The sequence below is a fragment of the Pseudophryne corroboree genome, chromosome 8 (genome assembly GCF_028390025.1).
Source record: "Pseudophryne corroboree isolate aPseCor3 chromosome 8, aPseCor3.hap2, whole genome shotgun sequence".
Lineage (NCBI taxonomy): Eukaryota > Metazoa > Chordata > Amphibia > Anura > Myobatrachidae > Pseudophryne > Pseudophryne corroboree.
In genome coordinates, this window is record NC_086451.1 from 92,174,201 (window position 1) to 92,197,204 (window position 23,004).

The 23,004-nt window shown below is 48.2% G+C and overlaps 1 protein-coding gene across 2 annotated transcripts in view; it reads right to left on the reverse strand.

Moving 5' to 3' along the window:
- PLPP7 (phospholipid phosphatase 7 (inactive)) overlaps window positions 1–14,807 on the reverse strand; it is a 56,172-nt gene extending 41,365 nt beyond the window's left edge. Inside the window, exon 1 of one of the 2 annotated variants that reach the window (XM_063936795.1) lies at window positions 14,194–14,806. In XM_063936795.1, coding sequence (XP_063792865.1) covers window positions 14,194–14,638 — 445 coding nt within the window. In that variant the 5' untranslated portion in view covers window positions 14,639–14,806. Of the gene's footprint in view, window positions 1–14,193 lie in introns of both variants that reach the window. The other variant, XM_063936796.1, reaches the window with a different exon arrangement.
- Between the last annotated feature and the right edge of the window lie 8,197 nt (window positions 14,808–23,004).

Below are 23,004 nucleotides of genomic sequence, written 5' to 3' on the forward strand. Positions count from 1 at the left end.
GTGGCAAGATCCGCTACTGAGAGCAGAGCCCCTTATACACATTACACCAGGTAGAGCCCCTTACACATATTACACCAGGTAGAGCCCCTTACAGATGTTACACCAGGCAGAGACCCTTACACATGTTACACCAGGCACAGACCCTACACATGTTACACCAGGCAGAGCCCCTTTCACATGTTGAACCAGGTAAAGCCATTTTCTCTTACGTCCTAGAGGATGCTGGGGTCCATATTAGTACCATGGGGTATAGACTGGTCCAGCAGGAGCGATTGGCACTTTAAGAGTTTAATAGTGTGGGCTGGCTCCTCCCTCTATGCCCGTCCTACCAGACTCAGTTTAGAAAATGTGCCCGGAGGAGCCGGTCACAGCTAGGGGAGCTCTACAGAGTTCTCTTAGAAAATTTTTTTTTTTTTAGAGTTTGTTATTTTACAGGGAGGCTGCTGGTGACAGCCTCCCTGCAGCAAGGGACTGAGGGGGGAGCAGTGTCCGCCCTGCAGAGTCTTGAGCCACTGTCTCCGCTGACTGGACATTGAGCTCCAGAGGGGTCAGATCACGCCCCGCCACAGAGGAACGCTCGCCCCGGCAGCCAGCCGCCACCCCCTCAGGGAGCTGAAGTGTGGCAAGTAAATCACTGTCCCCCCTTGCAAGCGAGGGGTCAGTGTGAAGAGGGCGAGCTCCTGGAAGGCTCAGCCCTACTGTGGTGCGGCGCTGTGAGTGGCGCCATGGGCCAGCTCTGGACCCTACACTGACCAAAACAAGCCTGTCGGGGTCTGTGGATCCAGGCCAGCACAAAATCCTCTGGCCAGTATACTCTTCATAGAGCAGGAAGACAGCGCCATTGAGGGGGTGGAGCTTCTCCTCAGAGCGGACTCAGCAGCGTTCAGTGCCATTTTCATGCCTGCAGCTAACTGCCAGTGGATGCACAGGTCCCTCCAGAGCGACTCCAACTATCTGTACGGTACCAGGGGGTTGTAGAAGGGAGGGGAGGCTGTGTAAAGACTGTCACCTATTAAGGGACACAGTCAGCGCGGGTTTAGGGTCTCCCTATACTCTAATAGCGCTGTGTGTGGGTTGGCTCCAATCTTTGTGTCTCTCTGCCATTCTTGGGGGGGAATCTCTGTCTATCCAGAACCCTGTGTGTCTGTGGGGTGTTTGGTGTGCATGTACAACCAGAGGCGTAACTAGGGTAGGGCGAGTGGGGCACGTGCCCTGGGCGCCTTGGCAGGCCCAGGAGAGGGGGGCGCCACCGGCGGCCAGGGCATCATGCCCCACTCACCCCCGTCACGCCGAAATGTGAGGGGAGGAGAGCGCAGCGTCTCTCCCTCCCCTCCCCGCCACTGCCAGCACTAGCAGCACTGCCAGCAGCGCTGCGTGTGTCCGGTCTCCGGCGGCGTTAGCCAATCAGAGCTTACGGACCGGCTCCTGATTGGCTGCCGGTCCGCGAGCTCTGATTTGCTAGCGAACCGGCGCCACACAGCCGCCGGAGACCAGGAGCGGTGAGGGGAAGGAGAGGCGCTGCGCTGCGCTCTCCTCCCCTCACATATCATAGGCGAACCACAAGCGGTGAGTGACCGGGGGGGGGGGGGGAGCACAGTGGGGCATGTAACTGGCACATTGGGGCATGTATCTGGCACAGTGGGGCATGTATCTGGCACAGTGGGGCATGTATCTGGCACTGTGGAGCATTGTAACTGGCACTGTGGGGCATTGTAACTGGCACTGTGGGGCAATGTATCTGGCACTGAGGGGCAATGTATCTGGCACTGTGGGGCATTGTATCTGGCACTGTGGGGCATTGTAACTGGCACTGTGGGGCATGTAACTGGCACAGTGGGGCATGTATCTGGCACTGTGGGGCATGTATCTGGCACTGTGGGGCATTGTAACTGGCACTGTGGGGCATGTATCTGGCACTGTGGGGCAATGTATCTGGCACTGTGGGGCAATGTATCTGGCACTGTGGGGCATTGTAACTGGCACTGTGGGGCATTGTAACTGGCACTGTGGGGCATTGTAACTGGCACTGTGGGGCATTGTAACTGGCACAGTGGGGCATGTATCTGGCACTGTGGGGCAATTTAACTGGCACTGTGGGGCAATTTAACTGGCACTGTGGGGCATGTATCTGGCATTGTGGGGCAATGTAACTGGCACTGTGGGGCAATGTAACTGGCACTGTGGGCATGTATCTGGCACTGTGGGGCATTGTAACTGGCACTGTGGGACATGTATCTGGCACTGTGGGGCAATGTAACTGGCACTGTGGGGCATGTATCCGGCACTGTGGGGCATGTATCTGGCACTGTGGGGCAATGTAACTGGCACTGTGGGCCATTTTCAGTGGCCACACCCCTTCTAGTGTGTGGCCACGCCCATTTTCTGCCGCACTTGCACATGCTTCTTTTGGTGTGTTTTTTTTGGGGGCGCCATTTTCCATCTTGCCCTGGGCTCCGAAAACCCTAGTTACGCCTTTGTGTACAACATGTCTAGGGACACTGTTTTATATACTGCAGAGGATTTATCTTCCCAGGAAGACTCAATACCATGTAATCAGGATTGCACTGTTTTAGCACAGATCCCAGTTAGAGAGCCAGAATGGTTAGTCTCTCTGAGGGGGACTATTTCTCAGATTTCTGATAGAGTTGCTAGGACTTAGCATGCACTCCTCGGGGTCCCCTGCGGTATATTCTCACAAACGAGCACTTGCAATTATGCAGGATAACACGGACACCGACTCTGACGCTGCAGACGGTGACGGGTATGTGTTGAGGGGGTCAGCATCACTTGCCAAGGGGGTGCAGTTGATTGAGGCTGTTAGGGGATGTTTTACACATTTCGGACACAGCTCCGGAACAGGTGGAGGAGGCCTTCTTTACTGGAAGTGTGTGGAGGGCCTACCATATAAGGGTCAGGCTCTCTTTGGGGAGGCGCTGGATGCGTGGATTGCCACGGCTACCGCGGGTAAGTCTCCTTTTCTCCCCTCAGCTGCTCCGGCTACGAAGAAGCCTTTCTCATCAGCCACGTCACAGTCCTTTCAGCACGCGAGGTCTAGAAAGAACAAGCCTTCGAACACCTTCTTCAGAGGTGGTCGTGCCAAAGGAAAGAAACCTGCTCCCGCAGGTTCCCAAACCCAGAAGCCCGCTTCTGATACCCCTAAGTCCTCCGCATGACGGTGGACAGCTAGGCCTGGGGGAGGGTCAGGTGGGGGCAAGACTCCGGCAGTTCAGCCACGTCTGGGTGTTGTCCGGTCTGGACCCCTGGGTCCTGGATATAGTACAGGTCCTGGTACAGACTGGAGTTTCAAGATCCCCCGCCTCACCGTGTCTTCAAGTCACGCTTGCCAGCTCTGCTGGCGGACAGAACAGTTCTTCTGGAGGCCATCAGAAAGTTGGTGGTGTCAGAGGTCATTGTTCCAGTTCCGCCTCAACAGCGGAACAAAGGTTATTATTCTAACCTTTTTGTGGTACCAAAACCGGATAGTTCAGTACGGCCTATCCTGAACTTAAAGTCTTTGAACCCTTTTCTCAGGGAGCTCAAATTCAAGATGGAATCTCTGAGAGCTCATATCTCAGGACTGGCGGAGGGGGAGTTCCTGGTGTCTCTGGACATCAAGGATGCATACCTCCACATTCCCATTTGGTCGCTGCATCAGGCATACAGGATCTCAGGTTTGCACTGCTGGACGATCACTATCAGTTCCAGGCGCTGCCGTTTGGCCTCTCCACAGCACCAAGGATCTTCACCAAGGTGATGGCGGAGATGATGGTTCTCCTCCGCAAGCAGGGGGTGAACGTAATTCCATATCTGGACGATCTCCTGATGAAGGCGTCGTCCAGGGAAAGATTGTTGCGGTCCATCGCACTCACAATGCAGCTGCTCAGGAAGCACGGTTGGATCCTGAACCTTCCAAAGTCTCATCTGGAGCCGACAAGGCGGCTGTATTTACTGGGGATGATCCTCGACACAGAAGTGCAGAGGGTTTTTCTCCCGGTGGAGAAAGCATTGGTGATTCAAACTATGGTCCGGGATGTCCTAAGGCCCACCCGGGTATATGTTCATCAATGCATACGTTTTTTGGGGAAGATGGTTGCCACATACGAGGCTCTGCAGTACGGCAGGTTTAATGCTCGACCTTTTCAGCTGGACCTCTTGGAACAGTGGTCGGGCTCTCACCTACACATGTACAAGAGGATACGCGTGTCTCCGAAAGCCAGGATTTCACTCCTCTGGTGGCTACAACTACCGCACCTTCTGGAAGGGTGAAGGTTTGGAATTCAAGACTGGATCCTTCTAACCACAGATGCAAGTCTAAGAGGTTGGGGAGCTGTCGCTCTCGGGGAAACTTTTCAGGGACGATGGTCGGATCAAGAGTCACTTCTCCCAATAAACATCCTGGAACTCAGGGCCGTGTACAACGCCCTTCTACAAGCAGCACACCTTCTACAGGATCGACATGTTCAGGTGCAGTCGGACAATGTGACCACAGTGGCCTACATAAACCGACAAGGCGGAATGAAGAGCAGGGCTGCCATGTCAGAGGTGTCAAAAATCCTTATCTGGGCAGAAAGGCACGCGGTGGCGATGTCGGCAATCTTCATTCCGGGCGTAGACAACTGGGAAGCAGACTTCCTCAGCAGACACGATCTCCATCCAGGAGAGTGGGGCCTCCATCCGGAGGTGTTCGAGGAGGTAACCGGTTGGTGGGGGGTTCCTCACATAGACATGATGGCCTCCCGCCTCAACAAGATGCTATGGAGGTACTGTTCCAGGTCAAGGGACCCACAGGCGGTGGCGGTGGACGCACTGGTAACTCCGTGGGTGTTCAAGTCAGTGTATGTGTTCCCTCCACTTCCTCTGATACCGAAGGTTCTTCAACTCGTAGGAAGATTTCTAAAGAGGGGACACAGGGTCCAAAGGACACTGCACTGGTAATTTAAAGAATTGAGAGGTGTCAATAGAAACCAACCATTTGAGGAAAAATTGAAGTAAGGGCCACTAAAAGGTCCTTGTGAAGGTTAATAAGGGTTGGAGGTGCGCCACTAAGCTGGATAATAGTATTTTTTAGGGGAGATTGTTAGTGAAGGTCACTAGTGGACCTACCACTAAAAGAGGCTTAGTGTGTGGCGCACTCTTTTGAAATGATTACTTTATATTAAAATATTTCAAACTTTTATTTCCATATTTAAAAATTAGCATCTCGAACAGGCATTCTATCCTATCTGATGGCCTGAAAGTTGCAAGAAGAAGTTTTTATTTTATTTTATTTAATATATATAAAATATCACAATAATGCCAATTTATCAATAAATTCCTTGTTTAGGCAAAAAAAGAGGAAAGATGTGATTAAATAAGCATTGTGAGATATTAATAAAATTGATCAGTGCTAATTTAGCTACTGATGAGCTCTCTTGAGAGACTATGTCATAGAAGTGATACCATACACTAAATAGCGCGCCTTTCAAGGGAGGGAAAAATTAATGTGTATCACTATCCAAATAGCCCGTGCTAATTACCCCAGAGATATGTTACTTATATATATATATACCAAGGAATGAAAAAGAAAACAGATCCAAGTAACAGATAGGGGTATATTTACTAAGGTCCCGATTTTGACCGAGATGCCGTTTTTTCATCAAAGTGTCATCTCGGTAATTTACTAAGCAATAATCACGGCAGTGATGAGGGCATTCGTAATTTTTTGGAAGTCCAAGAAAAAAATTACGAATGAATACACCATCGGTCAAAACGCGGCTGTTTAAGTATGAATCTCGGTAATTTACTAAGAAGTGCAAAGCAAAAAAAAAACAAACACTGCCGTGAAAAATTACAACTCGTAAAAAAGTGCTAAAAAAAAACAGACCTGCTTTTTTTAATCCGTGATTGTATAGGCATGCAGGGATCCATGAGATCCGTGCATGTATATCAGTGGGAAGGGGTGGGAAAGTGGTTATTTTCTTTAAAAAAATTGCGTAGGGTCCCCCCTCCTAAGCATAACCAGCCTCGGGCTCTTTGAGCCGATCCTGGTTGCAGAAATATGGGGAAAAAATTGACAGGGGTTCCCCCATATTTAAGCAACCAGCATCGGGCTCTGCGCCTGGTTCTGGTTCCAAAAATACGGGGGACAAAAAGAGTAGGGGTCCCCCGTATTTTTAAAACCAGCACCGGGCTCCACTAGCTGGACAGATAATGCCACAGCCGGGGGTCACTTTTATATAGTGCCCTGCGGCCGTGGCATCAAAAATCCAACTAGTCACCCCTGGCCGGGGTACCCTGGGGGAGTGGGGATCCCTTCAATTAAGGGGTCCCCCCCCCCCAGCCACCCAAGGGCCAGGGGTGAAGCCCGAGGCTGTCCCCCCCATCCAATTGGCTGCGGATGGGGGGCTGATAGCCTTTTGTGAAAATGAAAAGATATTGTTTTTAGTAGCAGTACTACAAGGCCCAGCAAGCCTCCCCCGCATGCTGGTACTTGGAGAACCACAAGTACCAGCATGCGACGGAAAAATGGGCCCGCTGGTACCTGTAGTACTACTACTAAAAAAATACCCAAAAAAAGACAAGACACACACACCTTGAAAGTAAAGATTTATTACATACATCCACACAAACATACATACATACTTACCTTATGTTCACACGAGGGTCGGTCCTCTTCTCCAGTAGAATCCATGGGGTACCTGTTGAATAAATTCTACTCACCAGATCCAGGGTCCCAGGCTCCTCGTAGCATCCATTTGTAATCCACGTACTTGAATAAAATAAAAAAACGGAGAGCCGAGCCACGCACTGAAAGGGGACCCATGTTTGCACATGGGCCCCCTTTCCCCGAATGCCAGAAACCCATTTTTTTTTATTTTTTTTTGATCGCTCGCTAGCTGCTTTTAGCAGCAGTGCACACGCTAAGCCGCCGCCTACTGGGAGTGAATCTTAGCTTATCAAAATTGCGATCGAAAGATTAGCAGAATTGCGAATAGACACTTCTTAGTAGTTTCTGAGTAGCTCCAGACTTACTCGGCATCTGCGATCAGTTCAGTCAGTTTCGTTCCTGGTTTGATGTCACAAACACACCCAGTGTTCGCCCAGACACTCCTCCGTTTCTCCAGCCACTCCCGCGTTTTCCCCAGAAACGGTAGCGTTTTTTCGCACACACCCATAAAACGGCCAGTTTCCGCCCAGAAACACCCACTTCCTGTCAATCACATTACGATCACCAGAACAAAGAAAAAACCTCGGTAAGCCGTGAGTAAAATACCTAACTGCATAGCAAATTTACTTGGCGCAGTCGCACTGCGGACATTGCGCATGCGCATTAGCGACTAATCGCTCCGTTGCGAGAAAAAAATAACGAGCGAACAACTCGGAATGACCCCCATGGTTTTGCCCAATTGCTAACAAAAATCCTGCTGCGATCAACTTGGAGTTACCCCCTATAGGTGATATCGTTAATGACCCGTGGGAGCACGCATTGTTAACGATATTGGGGGTAATTCTGAGTTGATCACAGCAGGAATTTTGGCCCTCATTCCGAGTTGATAGCTCGCTAGCTGCTTTTAGCAGCAGTGCACACGCTAGGCCGCCGCCCTCTGGGAGTGTATCTTAGCTTAGCAGAAGTGAGAACGAAAGGTTAGCAGAACTGCGCGTAAAAATTTTCAGGCAGTTTCTGAGCAGCTCGAAACTTACTCCTACCTTGCGATCACCTCAATCAGTTTAGTTCCTGCTTTGACGTCACAAACACGCCCTGCGTTCAGCCAGCCACTCCCCCGTTTCCCCAGGCACACCTGCGTTTTGCCCTGACACGCCTGCGTTTTTTAGCACACTCCCGGGAAACGGTCAGTTACCACCCAGAAACACTCACTTCCTGTCAATCACTCACCGATCAACACAGCGACAGAAAAGCGTCGCTCGGCCTTGTGTAAAACTGCATAGTTTTGTGTGAAAATACTTCGCGCGTGCATACTGCGGCCCATACGCATGCGCAGAAATGCAGCTTTTTCACCTAATCGCCGCGCTGCGACTGAAAGCAGCTAGCGATCAACTTGGAATGAGGGCCTTTGTTAGCAGTTGGGCAAAACCATGTGAAGTGCAGGGGAGGCAGATATAACATGTGCAGAGAGAGTTAGATTTGGGTGTGGTGTGTTCAATCTGCAATCTAAATTGCAGTGTAAAAATAAAGCAGCCAGTATTTACCCTGCACAGAAACAAAATAACCCACCCAAATCTAACTCTCTCTGCACATGTTATATCTGCCTCCCCTGCAGTGAACATGGTTTTGCCCAACTGCTAACAAAGATCCTGCTGCGATCAACTCAGAATTACCCCCATTGTGCGTACAGAATTGGCGATTATCGTAACAATGTGTCATTATAGTCCACACCATTCAAAAAATCGTCTAGTGTGTACCGAGCTTATGCTATATTTTGTTGTGTGTACTACTACTTAATAGGGGTCATTTCGACCCATTCGCACGCAGCGGTTTGTCACTGCGGTGCGAACGGGTCCGGAATGCGCATGCGCGGCGGCCGCACTGCGCATGCGTGACGTTGCCCGGCAACAGGGGTTGCCGGGTTATGTAGCGTCCTACGAAGAAAGTGGTCGCAGAGCCGACCGCAAGAAGATTGTCAGAAAGAAGGCGTACCTGGGCGGATCCAGACCTTTAGAGACCGTTTTTGGGGAGTGGAGAAGAAAACGCAGGCGTGTCCAGCAGAACGGAGGGCGGATGTCTGATGTCAAAGCCGGCCCCAGCATGGCAGAGATCGTCGCACAGGGTAAGTATGTCCAGGCCTAGTCATCTTTCGCTTGAAATTTTTTTTGCTTAGCAGGGCTGCACAAGCGATCGCAGCCCTGCTAAGCTAAAATACACTACCCCGTAGGTGTGGACTAGTTGATCGCAGCAGCAGCAAAAAGTTGCTGGCTGCGATCAACTCGGGATGACCACCTTAGTGTAGCAGAATAGCGTGTTGCTAAGAATGGTGTCAGTAAAAAGGAAAAAAATAAAATCATTGTAAGGACCCATCCCAGGGGGTTTTCATTTCTCCTTCCTAGTTCTTCTTTCTTCTCTTCTCTTCTCTTTTTTTTTTGTCTTTTTTCTTCTATGACCTACAGTATCTCACTGTTGTGTATGCAAGAGTTTACTTTTCCTACTCGCATTGTTATCATTTAAAAATGGATCACAACTTAGCTAGTTTTTGTATGGACTAGAGATCTACTTTGATCATTGTTTATATTATTGAGATTTTGTTTACATTGGTCCCTGTTGCTCAACGTGATCTACTGCCGAAGATGAACATACAGCAGTTGAGGTACTGGGACATATACAGTTGTGCTCATAAGTTTACATACCCTAGCATAATTTGTGATTTTCTGGCCATTTGTCAGAGAATATGAATGATAACTCACAAACTTTTCTTTCACTCATGGTTAGCGGTTGGGTGAAGCCATTTATTCATCATATACTCTTTTTAAATCATAATGACAACCAGAGGCGTAACTAGGGTAGGGCGAGTGGGGCACCTTGGCAGGCCCAGGAGAGGCGGGCGCCACCGGCGGCCAGGGCATCATGCCCCACTCGCCCCCGTCACGCCGAAATGTGAGTGGAGGAGAGCGCAGCGTCTCTCCCTCCCCTCCCCGCCACTGCCAGCACTAGCAGCACTGCCAGCAGCGCTGCGTGTGTCCGGTCTCCGGCGGCATTAGCCAATCAGAGCTTACGGACCGGCTCCTGATTGGCTGCCGGTCCGCGAGCTCTGATTGGCTAGCGAACAGGCGCCACACAGCCGCTGGAGACCAGGAGCAGTGAGGGGAAAGAGAGGCGCTGCGCTGCGCTCTCCTCCCCTCACATATCAGAGGCGAGCCACAAGCGATGAGTGACCGGGGGGGGGGGGGGGGGAGATCACAGTGGGGCATGTAACTGGCACATTGGGGCATGTATCTGGCACAGTGGGGCATTGTAACTGGCACTGTGGGGCATTGTAACTGGCACTGTGGGGCATGTATCTGGCACTGTGGGGCATGTATCTGGCACTGTGGGGCATTGTATCTGGCACTGTGGGGCATGTATCTGGCACTGTGGGGCAGTGTAACTGGCACTGTGGGGCATGTATCTGGCACTGTGGGGCATGTATCTGGCACTGTGGGGGCAATGTATCTGGTACTGTGGGGCATTGTATCTGGCACTGTGGGGCATTGTAACTGCCACAGTGGGACATGTATCTGGCACAGTGGGGCATGTATCTGGCACAGTGGGGCATGTAACTGGCACAGTGGGGCATGTATCTGGCACAGTGGGGCATGTATCTGGCACTGTGGGGCATGTATCTGGCACTGTGGGGCAATGTATCTGGCACTGTGGGGCATTGTATCTGGCACTGTGGGGCATTATAACTGGCACAGTGGGGCATGTATCTGGCACAGTGGGGCATGTAACTGGCACTGTGGGGCATGTATCTGGCACTGTGGGGCAATTTAACTGGCACTGTGGGGCATGTATCTGGCACTGTGGGGCATGTATCTGGCATTGTGGGGCAATGTAACTGGCACTGTGGGGCAATGTAACTGGCACTGTGGGGCATTGTAACTGGCACTGTGGGGCATTGTATCTGGCACTGTGGGGCGGCATTGTATCTGGCACTGTGGGGCATTGTATCTGGCACTGTGGGGCAATGTATCTGGCACTGTGGGGCAATGTCTCTGGCACTGTGGGGCATGTATCTGGCACTGTGGGGCCTGTATCCGGCACTGTGGGGTATTGTATCTGGCACTGTGGGGCAATGTAACTGGCACTGTGGGCCATTTTCAGTGGCCACACCCCTTCTAGTGTGTGGCCACGCCCATTTTCCCGTCGTGCACGCCTTCGGCACGTGCACATGCTTCTTTTGGTGTGTTTTATTTTTGAGGGGGGGGGGGGCGCCATTTTCCATCTTGCCCTGGGCTCCGAAAACCCTAGTTACGCCTTTGATGACAACAGAAACTACCCACATGGCCCTGATCAAAAGTTTACATACCCCAATTCTTGATACCGTGTATTGCCCCCTTTAACATCAATGACATCTTGAAGTCTTTTGTGGTAGTTGTGGATGAAGCTCTTTATTTTCTCAGATGGTAAAGCTGCCTATTCTTCTTGGCAAAGGGGGTAATTCTGAGTTGATCGCAGCAGGAACTTTGTTATCAGTAAGGCAAAAACATGTGCACTGCAGGGGAGGCAGATATAACATGTGCAGAGAGAGTTAGATTTGGGTAGGTTATTTTGTTTCTGTGCAGGGTAAATACTGGCTGCTTTATTTTTACACTGCAATTTAGATTGCAGATTGAACACACCCCACCCAAATCTAACTCTCTCTGCACATGTTATATCTTCCTCCCCTACAGTGCACATGGTTTTGCCCAACTGCTAACAAAGTTTCTGCTGCGATCAACTAAGAATTACCCCCAAAAAGCCTCCAGTTCCTGTAAATTCTTGGGCTGTCTTGCATGAACTGCACGTTTGAGATCTCCCCAGAGTGGCTCAATGATATTGAGGTCAGGAGACTGAGATGACCACTGCAGAACCTTCACTTTATTCTGCTGTAGCCAATGACAGGTCGACTTGGCCTTGTGTTTTGGATCATTGTCATGTTGGAACGTCCAAGTACGTCCCATGCGCAGCTTCCGGGCTGATGAGTGCAAATTTTCTTCCAGTATTTTCTGATAACATGCTGCATTCATCTTGCCATCAATGTTGACCAAGTTTCCAGTGCCTTTGTAGTTCACACATCCCCAAAACATCAGCGATCCACCTCCGTGTTTCACAGTAGGAATGGTGTACCTTTCATCATAGGCCTTGTTGACTCCTCTCAAAATGTAACGTTTATGGTTGTGGCCAAAAAGTTCAATTTTGGTCTCATCACTCCAAATTACTTTGTTCCAGAAGTTTTGAGGTTTGTCTCTGTGCTGTTTGGAGTATTGTAAGCGGGATGCTTTGTGGCATTTGCGTAGTAATGGCTTTCTTCTGGCGACTCGACCATGCAGCCCATTTTTCTTCAAATGCCTCTTTATTGTGCATCTTGAAACAACCACACCACTTTTTTTCAGAGAGTCCTGTATTTCAGCTGAAGTTATTTGTGGATTTTTCTTTGCATCCCCAACAATTTTCCTGGCAGTTGTGGCTGAAATTTTTGTTGGTCTATCTGACTGTGATTTGGTTTCCACAGAATCCCTCATTTTCCACTTCTTAATTAGAGTTTGAATACTGCTGATTGGCATTCTCAATTGCGTGGATATCTTTTTATATCCCTTTCCTGTTTTATACAGTTCAATTACCTTTTCCCGCAGATCATTTGACAATTCTTTTGCTTTCCCCATGACTCAGAATCCAGACACGTCAGTGCAGCACTGGTTGAAAGATGCAAGGGTCTTTCAGGAGTCCAGAAACTCACTGACCTTTTTTACACACACACTGATTACAAGCAATCAGATCACAGGTGAGGATGGTTACCTTTAGTAGCCATTCAAACCCATTTGTGTCAACTTGTGTGCATGTTATCAGGCCAAAATCTCCAGGGTATGCAAACTTTTGATCAGGGTCATTTGGGTAGTTTCTGTTGTCATTATGATTTAAAAAGAGTAAACACAGTTGTTTGACAATGAGTGACAGAAAAGTATGTGAGTTATCATTCATATTCTCTGACAAATGGCCAGAAAATCACAAGTTCTGCTATGGTATGTAAACTTATGAGCACAACTGTATATTAAGCCTGGAGAAGGGATAAAGAAGTGATACAGCAGTGATAAGTGCAAGATGATAATGCACCAGCCAATCAGCTCCTAATTTTTCAAATTCGTAATAATTGGCCTGTGCGCTATCACCTTGCGCTTATCACTGCTTTATCACTTCTTTATCCCTTCTCCAGGTTACTACATCTGCCCATCTGTTTGCTACTGCAGGTGGGAGAAATGTATTGAAAATGTAGTGGGCATTCCTCGGCGGCTACTGAGAGGTGTCTAGAAATGCACTTAAAAATGGATGTGTCCAATGGATGTGTTATGGAACTGCTTAGCGTGAAAGTGGCTGTGTATACAGACACACAACGGCACACATAGGAGGCCATATACGGACAGATAAACTGCAGTGCAAGTTTAGATGGTGCGACTGATAGTGGTTTATAAAGACACTTCCATAAGGTAATAAAAGGACAGGCCGCAATTGTTAAGAATGCTATTTGTTAGTGTATGCAAATGTGCCACTTTCACACCTTCTGCAATGTAGTTAACCCTTCAACAACACAGACAGTACTGTGCCATTGGTCCAATATTGCATTATGTGTGTTCATAACACAACTGTGATGCTACATAGCGCTGCTATTAGAACTGTTAGGATAATTATTGGACATGGCAGCAGGAAATGTAGCAATGACAACTGCCGTTGACTTGCGTGTGAGGTCCTTTTATGATGTGCTAAGAAGCCACAAATGATCCAGCCACTAAACCGAAGAGATTGGCCACATCATGACCGATTTGGCCGTACACATGTGTAGCCAAACTGAACGGTGGTCTTGACGCCCAATACTTCGGCTGTGCAGAAGGATTGGCTCTAACATACAGTAGCCACCTTTTGTCTAACACTGTACAGTGTCTTACACTGTAATGCAGAGGAGAGCAGAGTTATCTTATCTCAAACATTGAAGACCAACATGGTAATGAGTTTGCCTTGAATACATAACACCGGTTGTGGCTGTATTTAACTTATCTTGTCTTAGTTGGTCATGGTAGCAAATTCCCAGCACTTCTAGTTTCATTTGGTGACATCTGAGGAGCCCATTGGCCAGAGACCAGCAGCTCACCCCTGGATGAAGTGGCAGCCATTGTATGGGAGTATTTATAGCACCGCTTTACCCAGATTTGTGTGCTGTGCTGCTTTTCATATGGCAGGCTCTACTGGCCACTGCATTTTCCAGGGGCCCCACCAGTGGCCCCCAGAGCTAACTGTGAGATACCTGCTAGTGTGCAAATGCTGCTCTCTTTGACCGCCCAAACATAATATGATACAATTCACTGTTTTTATAAGACTTCATTACCCAAAAATTGCATTATACAATTGACTATAGATTCCTAGGTGCACCAGAGGCTGGATAGAACTTGTGGGACCATACATAGCCTGTCAGCAATACCTTTGCAAACCCCATAGCGATCCACAAGATCAAAGTAAACTGTAGCATGCCTTACCCAGTAGTAGATTGAAGAGAACTTCTTGTCCAGCCAATGTGTTGCTATTCCTCATGCACACCAACGTGCCAATAATCCAAGGAAAGCCATGGCTTGTTACCCCAATCAGCTTGACCATGGATCGAGCACTGCCCCATGATGACGTGTTGGTGGCACACACACCAAGGCTTTTAGACAATGATATATCAATGGCCACAAGTGAATTCCAGGCAATCTTTCTGAAAGATGGATTCAGCTGCATGCAGTCCTCTTCTGGCAGCTGCTGGCTCTGCCTTCTCTCCCGGCCACTCTCGTTGGAGTTTCCAAATTGACCACTCTGTTTCCTGTTAGAGTTTCTGCCCTCTGCCTGGGGCGAAACCGCTGGCTGGCTGAGTGACATGAACTCCGGTCTGGCCAGGACATTGTTCTTGTCCCTGGCTCTACTCCTTCGCTGGGCTGCTGGCATCTTCACAGATCCCCAAGAGGTGTAAGCGCAGCTTTCTTGCAGAACAGCTGGACAAAAGGGATGGGCAGTGAACCTTTGTTGAATGTAAACTGGCTAATGGGCTTTTGCATGAGTGAGAGCAGGCTGCAGTCAGCACACATGTCCTGACTGAGTTATATTTAGTTATGGAAGAATGCCTGTGCTGTTTACTCTTTACTCCTACTAAGCTTGACAGCCCCTGTCATCTGCCTATCAGAGCCTTTCTGGCAGGTGAGCTGACCAATAGAGAACAGAACGTTTTGGAAAGTAACATGAGGACTCACATGGCTGATGTCTATTTAAACCCCACTGTAATTCTTGTATAGCACAAAGGATTCTGGGAGTTGTAGTCACTATGTGATGCAACTTTGCTATTATGATGTGCTAAACCTGTGGCACTCTCCAGTTCACCACATGTAGTAAAGGTTCAAATAGCTAGAACATAAACGTGTTAGTCGAAGGGGCAAATCTGCATTGTCTTAATGATGTTGTTAATGTATGATAGGAATTAACTAGTGACCGAACACACAGCCCCTTGCGTGAAGGATAATGGGCTTGATTCATGTTTGTAAATAAAGCACAAAGTCAAGCAACTGGGAAAAACCATGTTGCACTGCAGGGAGGGCAAACGTAACATGTGCAGAGAGATTTAGGGTTGGGTGGGGTGTGTCCAAATTGAAATCTAAATAGCAGTGTTACAATAAAGCTGCCTAACATTTGTGGGCTACATGCAATTGCAAAAGCAGACAGTATTTACCCTGCACAGAAAAAAATATATAAATGTATTTGCTCCCCTTGCATTGGTTTGTTCCAGACACAAAATGACTTGCTTTTATTGCTGTACTTACAAACATGAATCATGTCCTATAGTACTATATGTTGCTTTAACCACTTGTCTGGCATGGTTGCATCAAATGCGACCACACCAGGCTGTGCTGATCAGTCAGCCCAGCAGCACACCAGGGATGTGCGGTGAGGTAAATGTCCCAGGAGACACTGGCTAGCACCAGAGCCAGATTTACCCACAATATATGAGCCAAAGGGTTCATGTGCGCATTATACACAGGTGCAGCAGTATAAACTCCTAGAAATGTAGTGAATTTTGATCAGAGATGTGCGGAAAATGTAAGTGCCTCGCCTGCCATAGACTTTTTACTCCAGAATTTTGCCTATAAAAATGATTCAAATAATACAAAGAAGATATTTCTAATACAGTGTATATTCTTTGTGTTCTTCATTTACTGTATATAGTCAAAGGTCTGGCCTATATGTTAGTCATACTTACCTACTTTCTAATTCTCCTCTCCGGGAGAAGCCCTGCCGACTCTTCCGGGGGTGCGGGGGGCTACCCCAAAAAATGGGAGCCTCCCGCAGCTTCGGGGAGAGTAGGCAAGTATGATGTTAGTATGACAGGAAAGGCTCTGCCTCACCTGCTTCACACCACCGCACGTCACTGCAGCACACCCCACCCAGTGACTGCAGACATTAGCAGCCGCTGGGGAAATGTAAAACAAACAGCCCTCACCTACCCTTAGGAGCCCCCGAAGGCTGCAGAGAGGATCACGTGCCGGGAAACTGAAGTTGTGATGGTTGTGATGTTCCGACCATCGATGTTTGTACCAATGTTTATTTTGTTAAAAAAATATATATTTCTTTCTTTTACATTTTTTTTATTTTTTATAAAATTGTATTTAATATACTTTGAATTGGGTTAATAACATTTATTTAATCAGAAAATAACCCCCAGATAATTTCTGAGCGTTTTTTGGAAAAAATATTAGTCAGTTAAGTGGTTAATAATAAGAATTTACTCACCGGTAATTCTATTTCTTGTAGTCCGTAGTGGATGCTGGGTACTCCGTAAGGACCATGGGGTATAGACGGGCTCCGCAGGAGACTGGGCACTCTTAAAAGAAAGATTAGGTACTATATCTGGTGTGCACTGGCTCCTCCCTCTATGCCCCTCCTCCAGACCTCAGTTAGGGAAACTGTGCCCGGAAGAGCTGACATTACTAGGAAAGGATTTGGAATCCAGGGTAAGACTCATACCAGCCACACCAATCACACTGTAATACTCGTGATAACTATACCCAGTTAACAGTATGAACAAAAACTGAGCCTCTCTCAACAGATGGCTCAAACAATAACCCTTTAGTTAAGCAATAACTATATACATGTATTGCAGAGAGTCCGCACTTGGGACGGGCTCCCAGCATCCACTACGGACTACGAGAAATAGAATTACCGGTGAGTAAATTCTTATTTTCTCTGACGTCCTAGTGGATGCTGGGGACTCCGTAAGGACCATGGGGATTATACCAAAGCTCCCAAACGGGCGGGAGAGTGCGCATGACTCTGCAGCACCGAATGAGCAAACTCAAGGTCCTCCTCAGCCAGGGTATCAAACTTGTAGAATTTTGCAAAAGTGTTTGAACCCGACCAAGTAGCAGCTCGGCAAAGTTGTAAAGCCGAGACCCCTCGGGCAGCCGCCCAAGAAGAGCCCACCTTCCTCGTGGAATGGGCTTTTACTGATTTAGGATGCGGCAGTCCAGCCGCAGAATGTGCAAGCTGAATGGTGTTACAGATCCAGCGAGCAATTGTCTGCTTTGAAGCAGGAGCACCCAGCTTGTTGGGTGCATGCAGGATAAATAGCGAGTCAGTTTTTCAGACTCTAGCCGTCCTGGAAACATAAAGTTTCAGGGCCCAGACTACGTCCAGCAACTTGGAATCCTCCAAGTCCCTAGTAGCCGCAGGCACCACAATAGGTTGGTTCAAATGAAACGATGATACCACCTTAGGGAGAAATTGGGGACGAGTCCTCCATTCTGCCCTTTCCATATGGAAGATCAGATATGGGCTTTTACATGACAAAGGCGCCAATTCTGACACACGCCTAGTCCAAGCTAAGGCCAAAAGCATGACCACTTTCCACGTGCAATATTTTAGCTCCACGGTCTTAAGTGGCTCAAACCAGTGGGATTTTAGGAATCCAACACATGTTAAGATCCCAAGGTGCCACTGGAGGCACAAAAGTGGCTGAATATGCAGCACCCCTGTAACAACGTCCGAACTTCAGGCAGTGAAGCCAGTTCTTTTTGAGAGAAAAAGGGATAGGGCCGAAATCTTGGCCTTTATGGATCCTAATTTTAGGCCCATAGTCACTCCTGACTGTAGGAAGTGCAGGAATCGACCCCGCTGGAATTCCTCTGTAGGGCCTTCCCGGCCTCACACCAAGCAACCTATTTTCGCCATATACAGTGAAAAAGTCTTGCTGTCACGTCTTTCCTAGCCTTTATCAGCGTAGGAATAACTGCATCCGGAATGCCCTTTTCCGCTAGGATCCGGCGTTCAACCGCCATGCCGTCCAACGCAGCCGCGGTAAGTCTTGGATCAGACAGGGTCCCTGTTGCAACATGTCCTGACTGAGAGGCAGAGGCCATGGGTCCTCTGAGAGCATTTCTTGCAGTTCCGGGTACCGAGTCCTTCTTGGCCAATCCGGAGCAAAGAATATTGTTCACACTCCTCCGTTTATTACAATTCTCAGCGCTTGGGTCTGAGAGGAAGAGGAGGGAATATATAGACCGACTGGAACACCCACGGTGTTACTAGTGCGACCACAGCTATCGCCTGAGAGTCCCTTGACCCAGCGTAAAACCTTTTTTATCTTTTTATTGAGGTGGGACGCCATGTAGTCCACCTGAGGCAGTTTCCATCAATTTGCAAAACTGCGTGAAGACTTCCTGATGAAGTCACCACTTTCCCGGGTGGAGGTCGTGTCCACTCCCGGAATGAACACTGCTGACAGTGCGCTTACTTGATTCTCGGCCCAGCGAAGAATTCTGGTGGCTTCTACCCTCGCCACCCTGCTCCTTGTGCCGCTCTGGCGGTTTACATGAGCCCCTGCGGTCTGACTGGATCAGAACCGGTTGGTCGCGAAGCAGGAACTCCGCTTGACTTAGGGCGTTGTATATGACCCTTAGTTCCAGGATATTGATGTGAAGGCAAGTCTGTTGGCTTGACCACAAACCTTGGAATTTTCTTCCCTGTGTAACTGCCCCCCACCCTCGGAGGCTTGCATCCGTGGTCACCAGGACCCAGTCCTGAATGCCGAATCTGCGGCCCTCAAGAAGGTGAGCACTCCGCAGCCACCACAGGAGAGACACCCTGGCCCTGGGGGATAGGGTGATTAACCGATGCATCTGAAGATGTGATCCGGACCACTTGTCCAGTAAGTTCCATTGTCCTTGCATGGAACCAGCCGAAGGGGATGGCCTCGTATGATGCCATCATCCTTCCCAGGACTCGAGTGCAGTGATGCACTGACACCTGTTTTGGTTTTCAATGGATTCCTGATCAGTGTCATGAGCTCCTGAGCTCTCTCTATCGGGAGATAAACCCTTTCCTGGTCTGTGTCTAGGATCATGCCTAGGCGAGGCAGGTGAGCTGTAGGAACCAACTGCGACTTTGGAATATATAGAATCCAGTCGTGTTGCCGTTTCACTTCCAGAGAAGGTGATACGCTGTCCAGCAACTGCTCTCTTGATCTCGCTTTTATGAGGAGATCATCCAAGTATGTGATAATAGTGACTGCTTCCGCAGGAGCACCATCATATCCGCCATTACCTTGGTGAAATTGGTAATGACCATCCCGTATCGCAATTTTGAGGTACGCCTGATGAGGTGGATAAATGGGGACACGAAGGTATGCATCCCTTATGTCCCGATTCAATTCAGGCATGCAATGACCGCTCTTAGCGATTCCATCTTGAACCTGAACCTTTTCAGGTATATGTTCAGGTATTTTAATTCAATATGGGTCTAACCGAACCGTCTGGTTTCGGGATTATAACATGGTCGAATAATAACACCCTCTTGTTGAAGGAGGGGACCCTTGACCACCACCTGTTGAAGATACAATTTACGAATTGCAGTTAACACTGGCTCCCTCTCTTGGGGGGAAGCCCGCCGGGTCCTCGGTGAGGGGGCATCTTTTCACAGTCCAGCCTGTATCCCTGTGATACAATTTCTATTGCCCAGGGATCTAACAGGGAGTGAACCCACTTGTGGCTGAACTTACGAAGGCGTGTCCCCACCGGGCCTAGCTGCGCCTGTGGAGCCCCAGCGACATGCGGTGGATTTTTGTAGAGGCCGGGGAGGACTTCTGTTCCTGGGGACTAGCTGTGTTGTACAGCTTCTTTCCTCTGCCCCCGGCTCTGACAAGAAAGGACGCACCTCAGACTTTCTTGTTTCTTTATTCGAAAAGCTGCATTTAATAATGTCGTGCTTTCCTAGGCTGTGCAGGAATATAAGGCAAAATATCAGAATTACCAGCTATAACTGTGGAGACCAGGCCCGAGAACCTTTCTCCACACAATCCTCAGCCTTCCATATGCCTCTTAAGTCGGCATCATCTGTCCAATGTATATTCTACAGGACACGTCAAGCAGAAATCGACATAGCTTTTGTCTCTAGGACCCAGTGTACTCATGTCCCTTTGGGCATGCTTTATAATTATATATCTCTCACTTAAGACAGCATCTTAAAATATTTATATGCATACTAGGGTCTCAATCTCTGCTGATAAGGTACCTGTCCACGCTGCCACAGCGCCATAGGCGTGCACAGGACATTTTATTAGGGGGTGCACGATCAGAAGGGCGTGTTTAGCACCGCCTATTGGGCATGGCTAACAACACCTATCAGGTGTGTCTACCTCCGCATATTGGCAGAGCCGGCCCTAACCAATATGATGCCCTAGGCAAGATTTTGGCTGGTGCCCCCTAGCACCACCGCTGCTTCCGCCTCTGACCTTGCACGTCTTTCCCAGCACCATCACCCCTCACCCATACCAGTACTTATTTTGGTGTTTGTACCCCCTATATTTTAAATAGGAACAGTTCGCTCATTTGGCACACAGCCCAAAAAGGGGTGTGTTTTTGCTGGCAAGGGGCATGGCCACACAATAGTAACCCCAATTCCAATTACGTCACACAGTACTGCAACTTTATTCACATTTGATCATGCGATAGTGTCCATAATTCATATTACATCCCACAGTAATATCACTTTACCTTATAAACATTACTCCTCACAGTAGAGCCCCTTATTCACATTACATCACACTGAATTGCTCCTTATTCACATTACACCACACCCTATTGCTCTTTATTCAAATTAGATGACACAGTAGTGCCCTTTCTATACGCAATGACACATAGTAAAGCACCTTATACACATAATGCAACAGAGTAATGCCCCTTACACATATGAGACACATTATTAATGTCCTTATAAACATAACGCACCTTACGCATTATGACAACTTTTATTAATGTCCTTTTACACATAATGTCCCTTACACATATGCCGCATATTATTAGTGCCCCTATACGCATAATGACACACATACAGTAGTACCCTGTAACACATATGCCGCACATTATTAATGCCCTTATACACATAATGACACTCATAGTGCCACTTATACATATGTTGCACATTATTAATGCATTTTTACATGACACACATAATGCTCCTTACACATATTCCGAACACTACTCACATACACACAGCACTCACACTGCCACTAACACTGTGACCTCTGCCTCTGCTTGGACACAGATGTGTCCTCATAAATCTTGCCTCAATGCTAATGTTGGGCACCTTTTTTTTAAATAAAAATGCATCTTATTTGCATTGCTATGTGGCTAGGATGCACAAGCAGCTTCTGCTGATTAAAATGATATGCAGCATGCCTATATACTGTGTGAGACTGTGGCTGTATCTGCATATGAAATGTTACACACAGAATATAGGCATGCTGCATATCATTTTAATCAGCAGAAGCTGCTGATGCCCCTAGGCATATCAAATGCCCTAGGCAATTGCCTAGTTTGCCTATGCCTATGGACGGCTCTGCATATTGGCACTCAGTGCAAACTAAATAATATAAAGAATTGATGCACAGATTTTATATATATATATATATATATATATATAAATCTGTTTACTATATGTTAAATTTGTATATTGTATTACAATAGATTATACCCTAATCTCTCGAAATATATATTGATATAGAATTTGAACTTCTCCTCCAAGAGGAATGCTGTATTCTGTGGCATTGGCGTGGCACATGATGAGGAGAGAGAGAGCGTGGGTGGGAGCATGAGCGGGTATGTGCGTGGCATAACATCATCAAAACACATCACACAGGTTAGAGGAACTGGGAGTAGGATTACGTCAGTGATGCTGCACCCATACAAATAAATCATTAACCGTCCCGGGTGTCCGGGCAGCCAGGCTAAGCAGAGGGGGTGGCGGGCGCAACGGGCGGAGGACAGGAATGAGCACACTCGGTGATCGCCGATCACTGCAGCAGCAGGCGTGTGTGAGGGGGTGACAGACATTAGGGGGTGCCTGTGCGCACCAGGAACCCCCCCTGCGCACACCTATGCACAGCGCTATAAACCCATGCCGACACAATCGCCGGTCTGGGTAGTATACTAGAATGTGCACGCTATCTGCAAGATCCCTGAGAATAGCTAGTGCAAACAGGACACCCAAGGGGAAGATTCTCAACACATCCTGGCCCTAGTGGGGAAAGGATACAGCCTGAGAATTCTCTTGTGGGAAGCTGCCGTCTCTTGTCTGGAGATTCCCACTCTTTTTCCTCATGAGAGGAGGGAAATTTACCTCAGCATTCTTCCCCTTAACATGTGTACTCTCGTGTCAGGGACAGATGAGTCATCAGTGATATGCAAATCATCTTTTATTCCAATAATCATATATTGAATATCTTTTAGCCCTCTTGGCTGTAACTTTGCATTATCGTAGTCGACAGTGGAGTTAAACTCCGTGTCGATACTTTGTTATTTTGGATAGTGAACATAGAGAGACTCTGAAGGACTCTGTGACATAGGGACAGACCAGGGTAGATTTCCTTTCTGTTCCCTAACCTTTTGTGCAATAATTTTACCTCAGCACTTACACATATCCAAACAGGTGTCGGCGTTGTTGACGGAGACACCCTCCCACACACTTATCCGCTCTATCACCTCCTTAGAGGAGCCTTTTACCTCAGACATGTCGACACACGCGTACCGACACACCACACACACAGGGGATGCTCTATTTGAAGACAGTTCCCCCACCAGGCCCTTTGGAGAGACAGAGAGAGAGTATGCCAGCACACACCACAGCGCTATATAATACAGGGATGTACACTATACTGAGTGATTTTTCCCCTATAGCAGCTTATATACACAGTTTTGCGCCTAAATTTATGTGCCCCCCCTCTCTTTTTTACCCTTTGTGTACCAGGATACTGCCGGGGAGAGCCTGGGGAG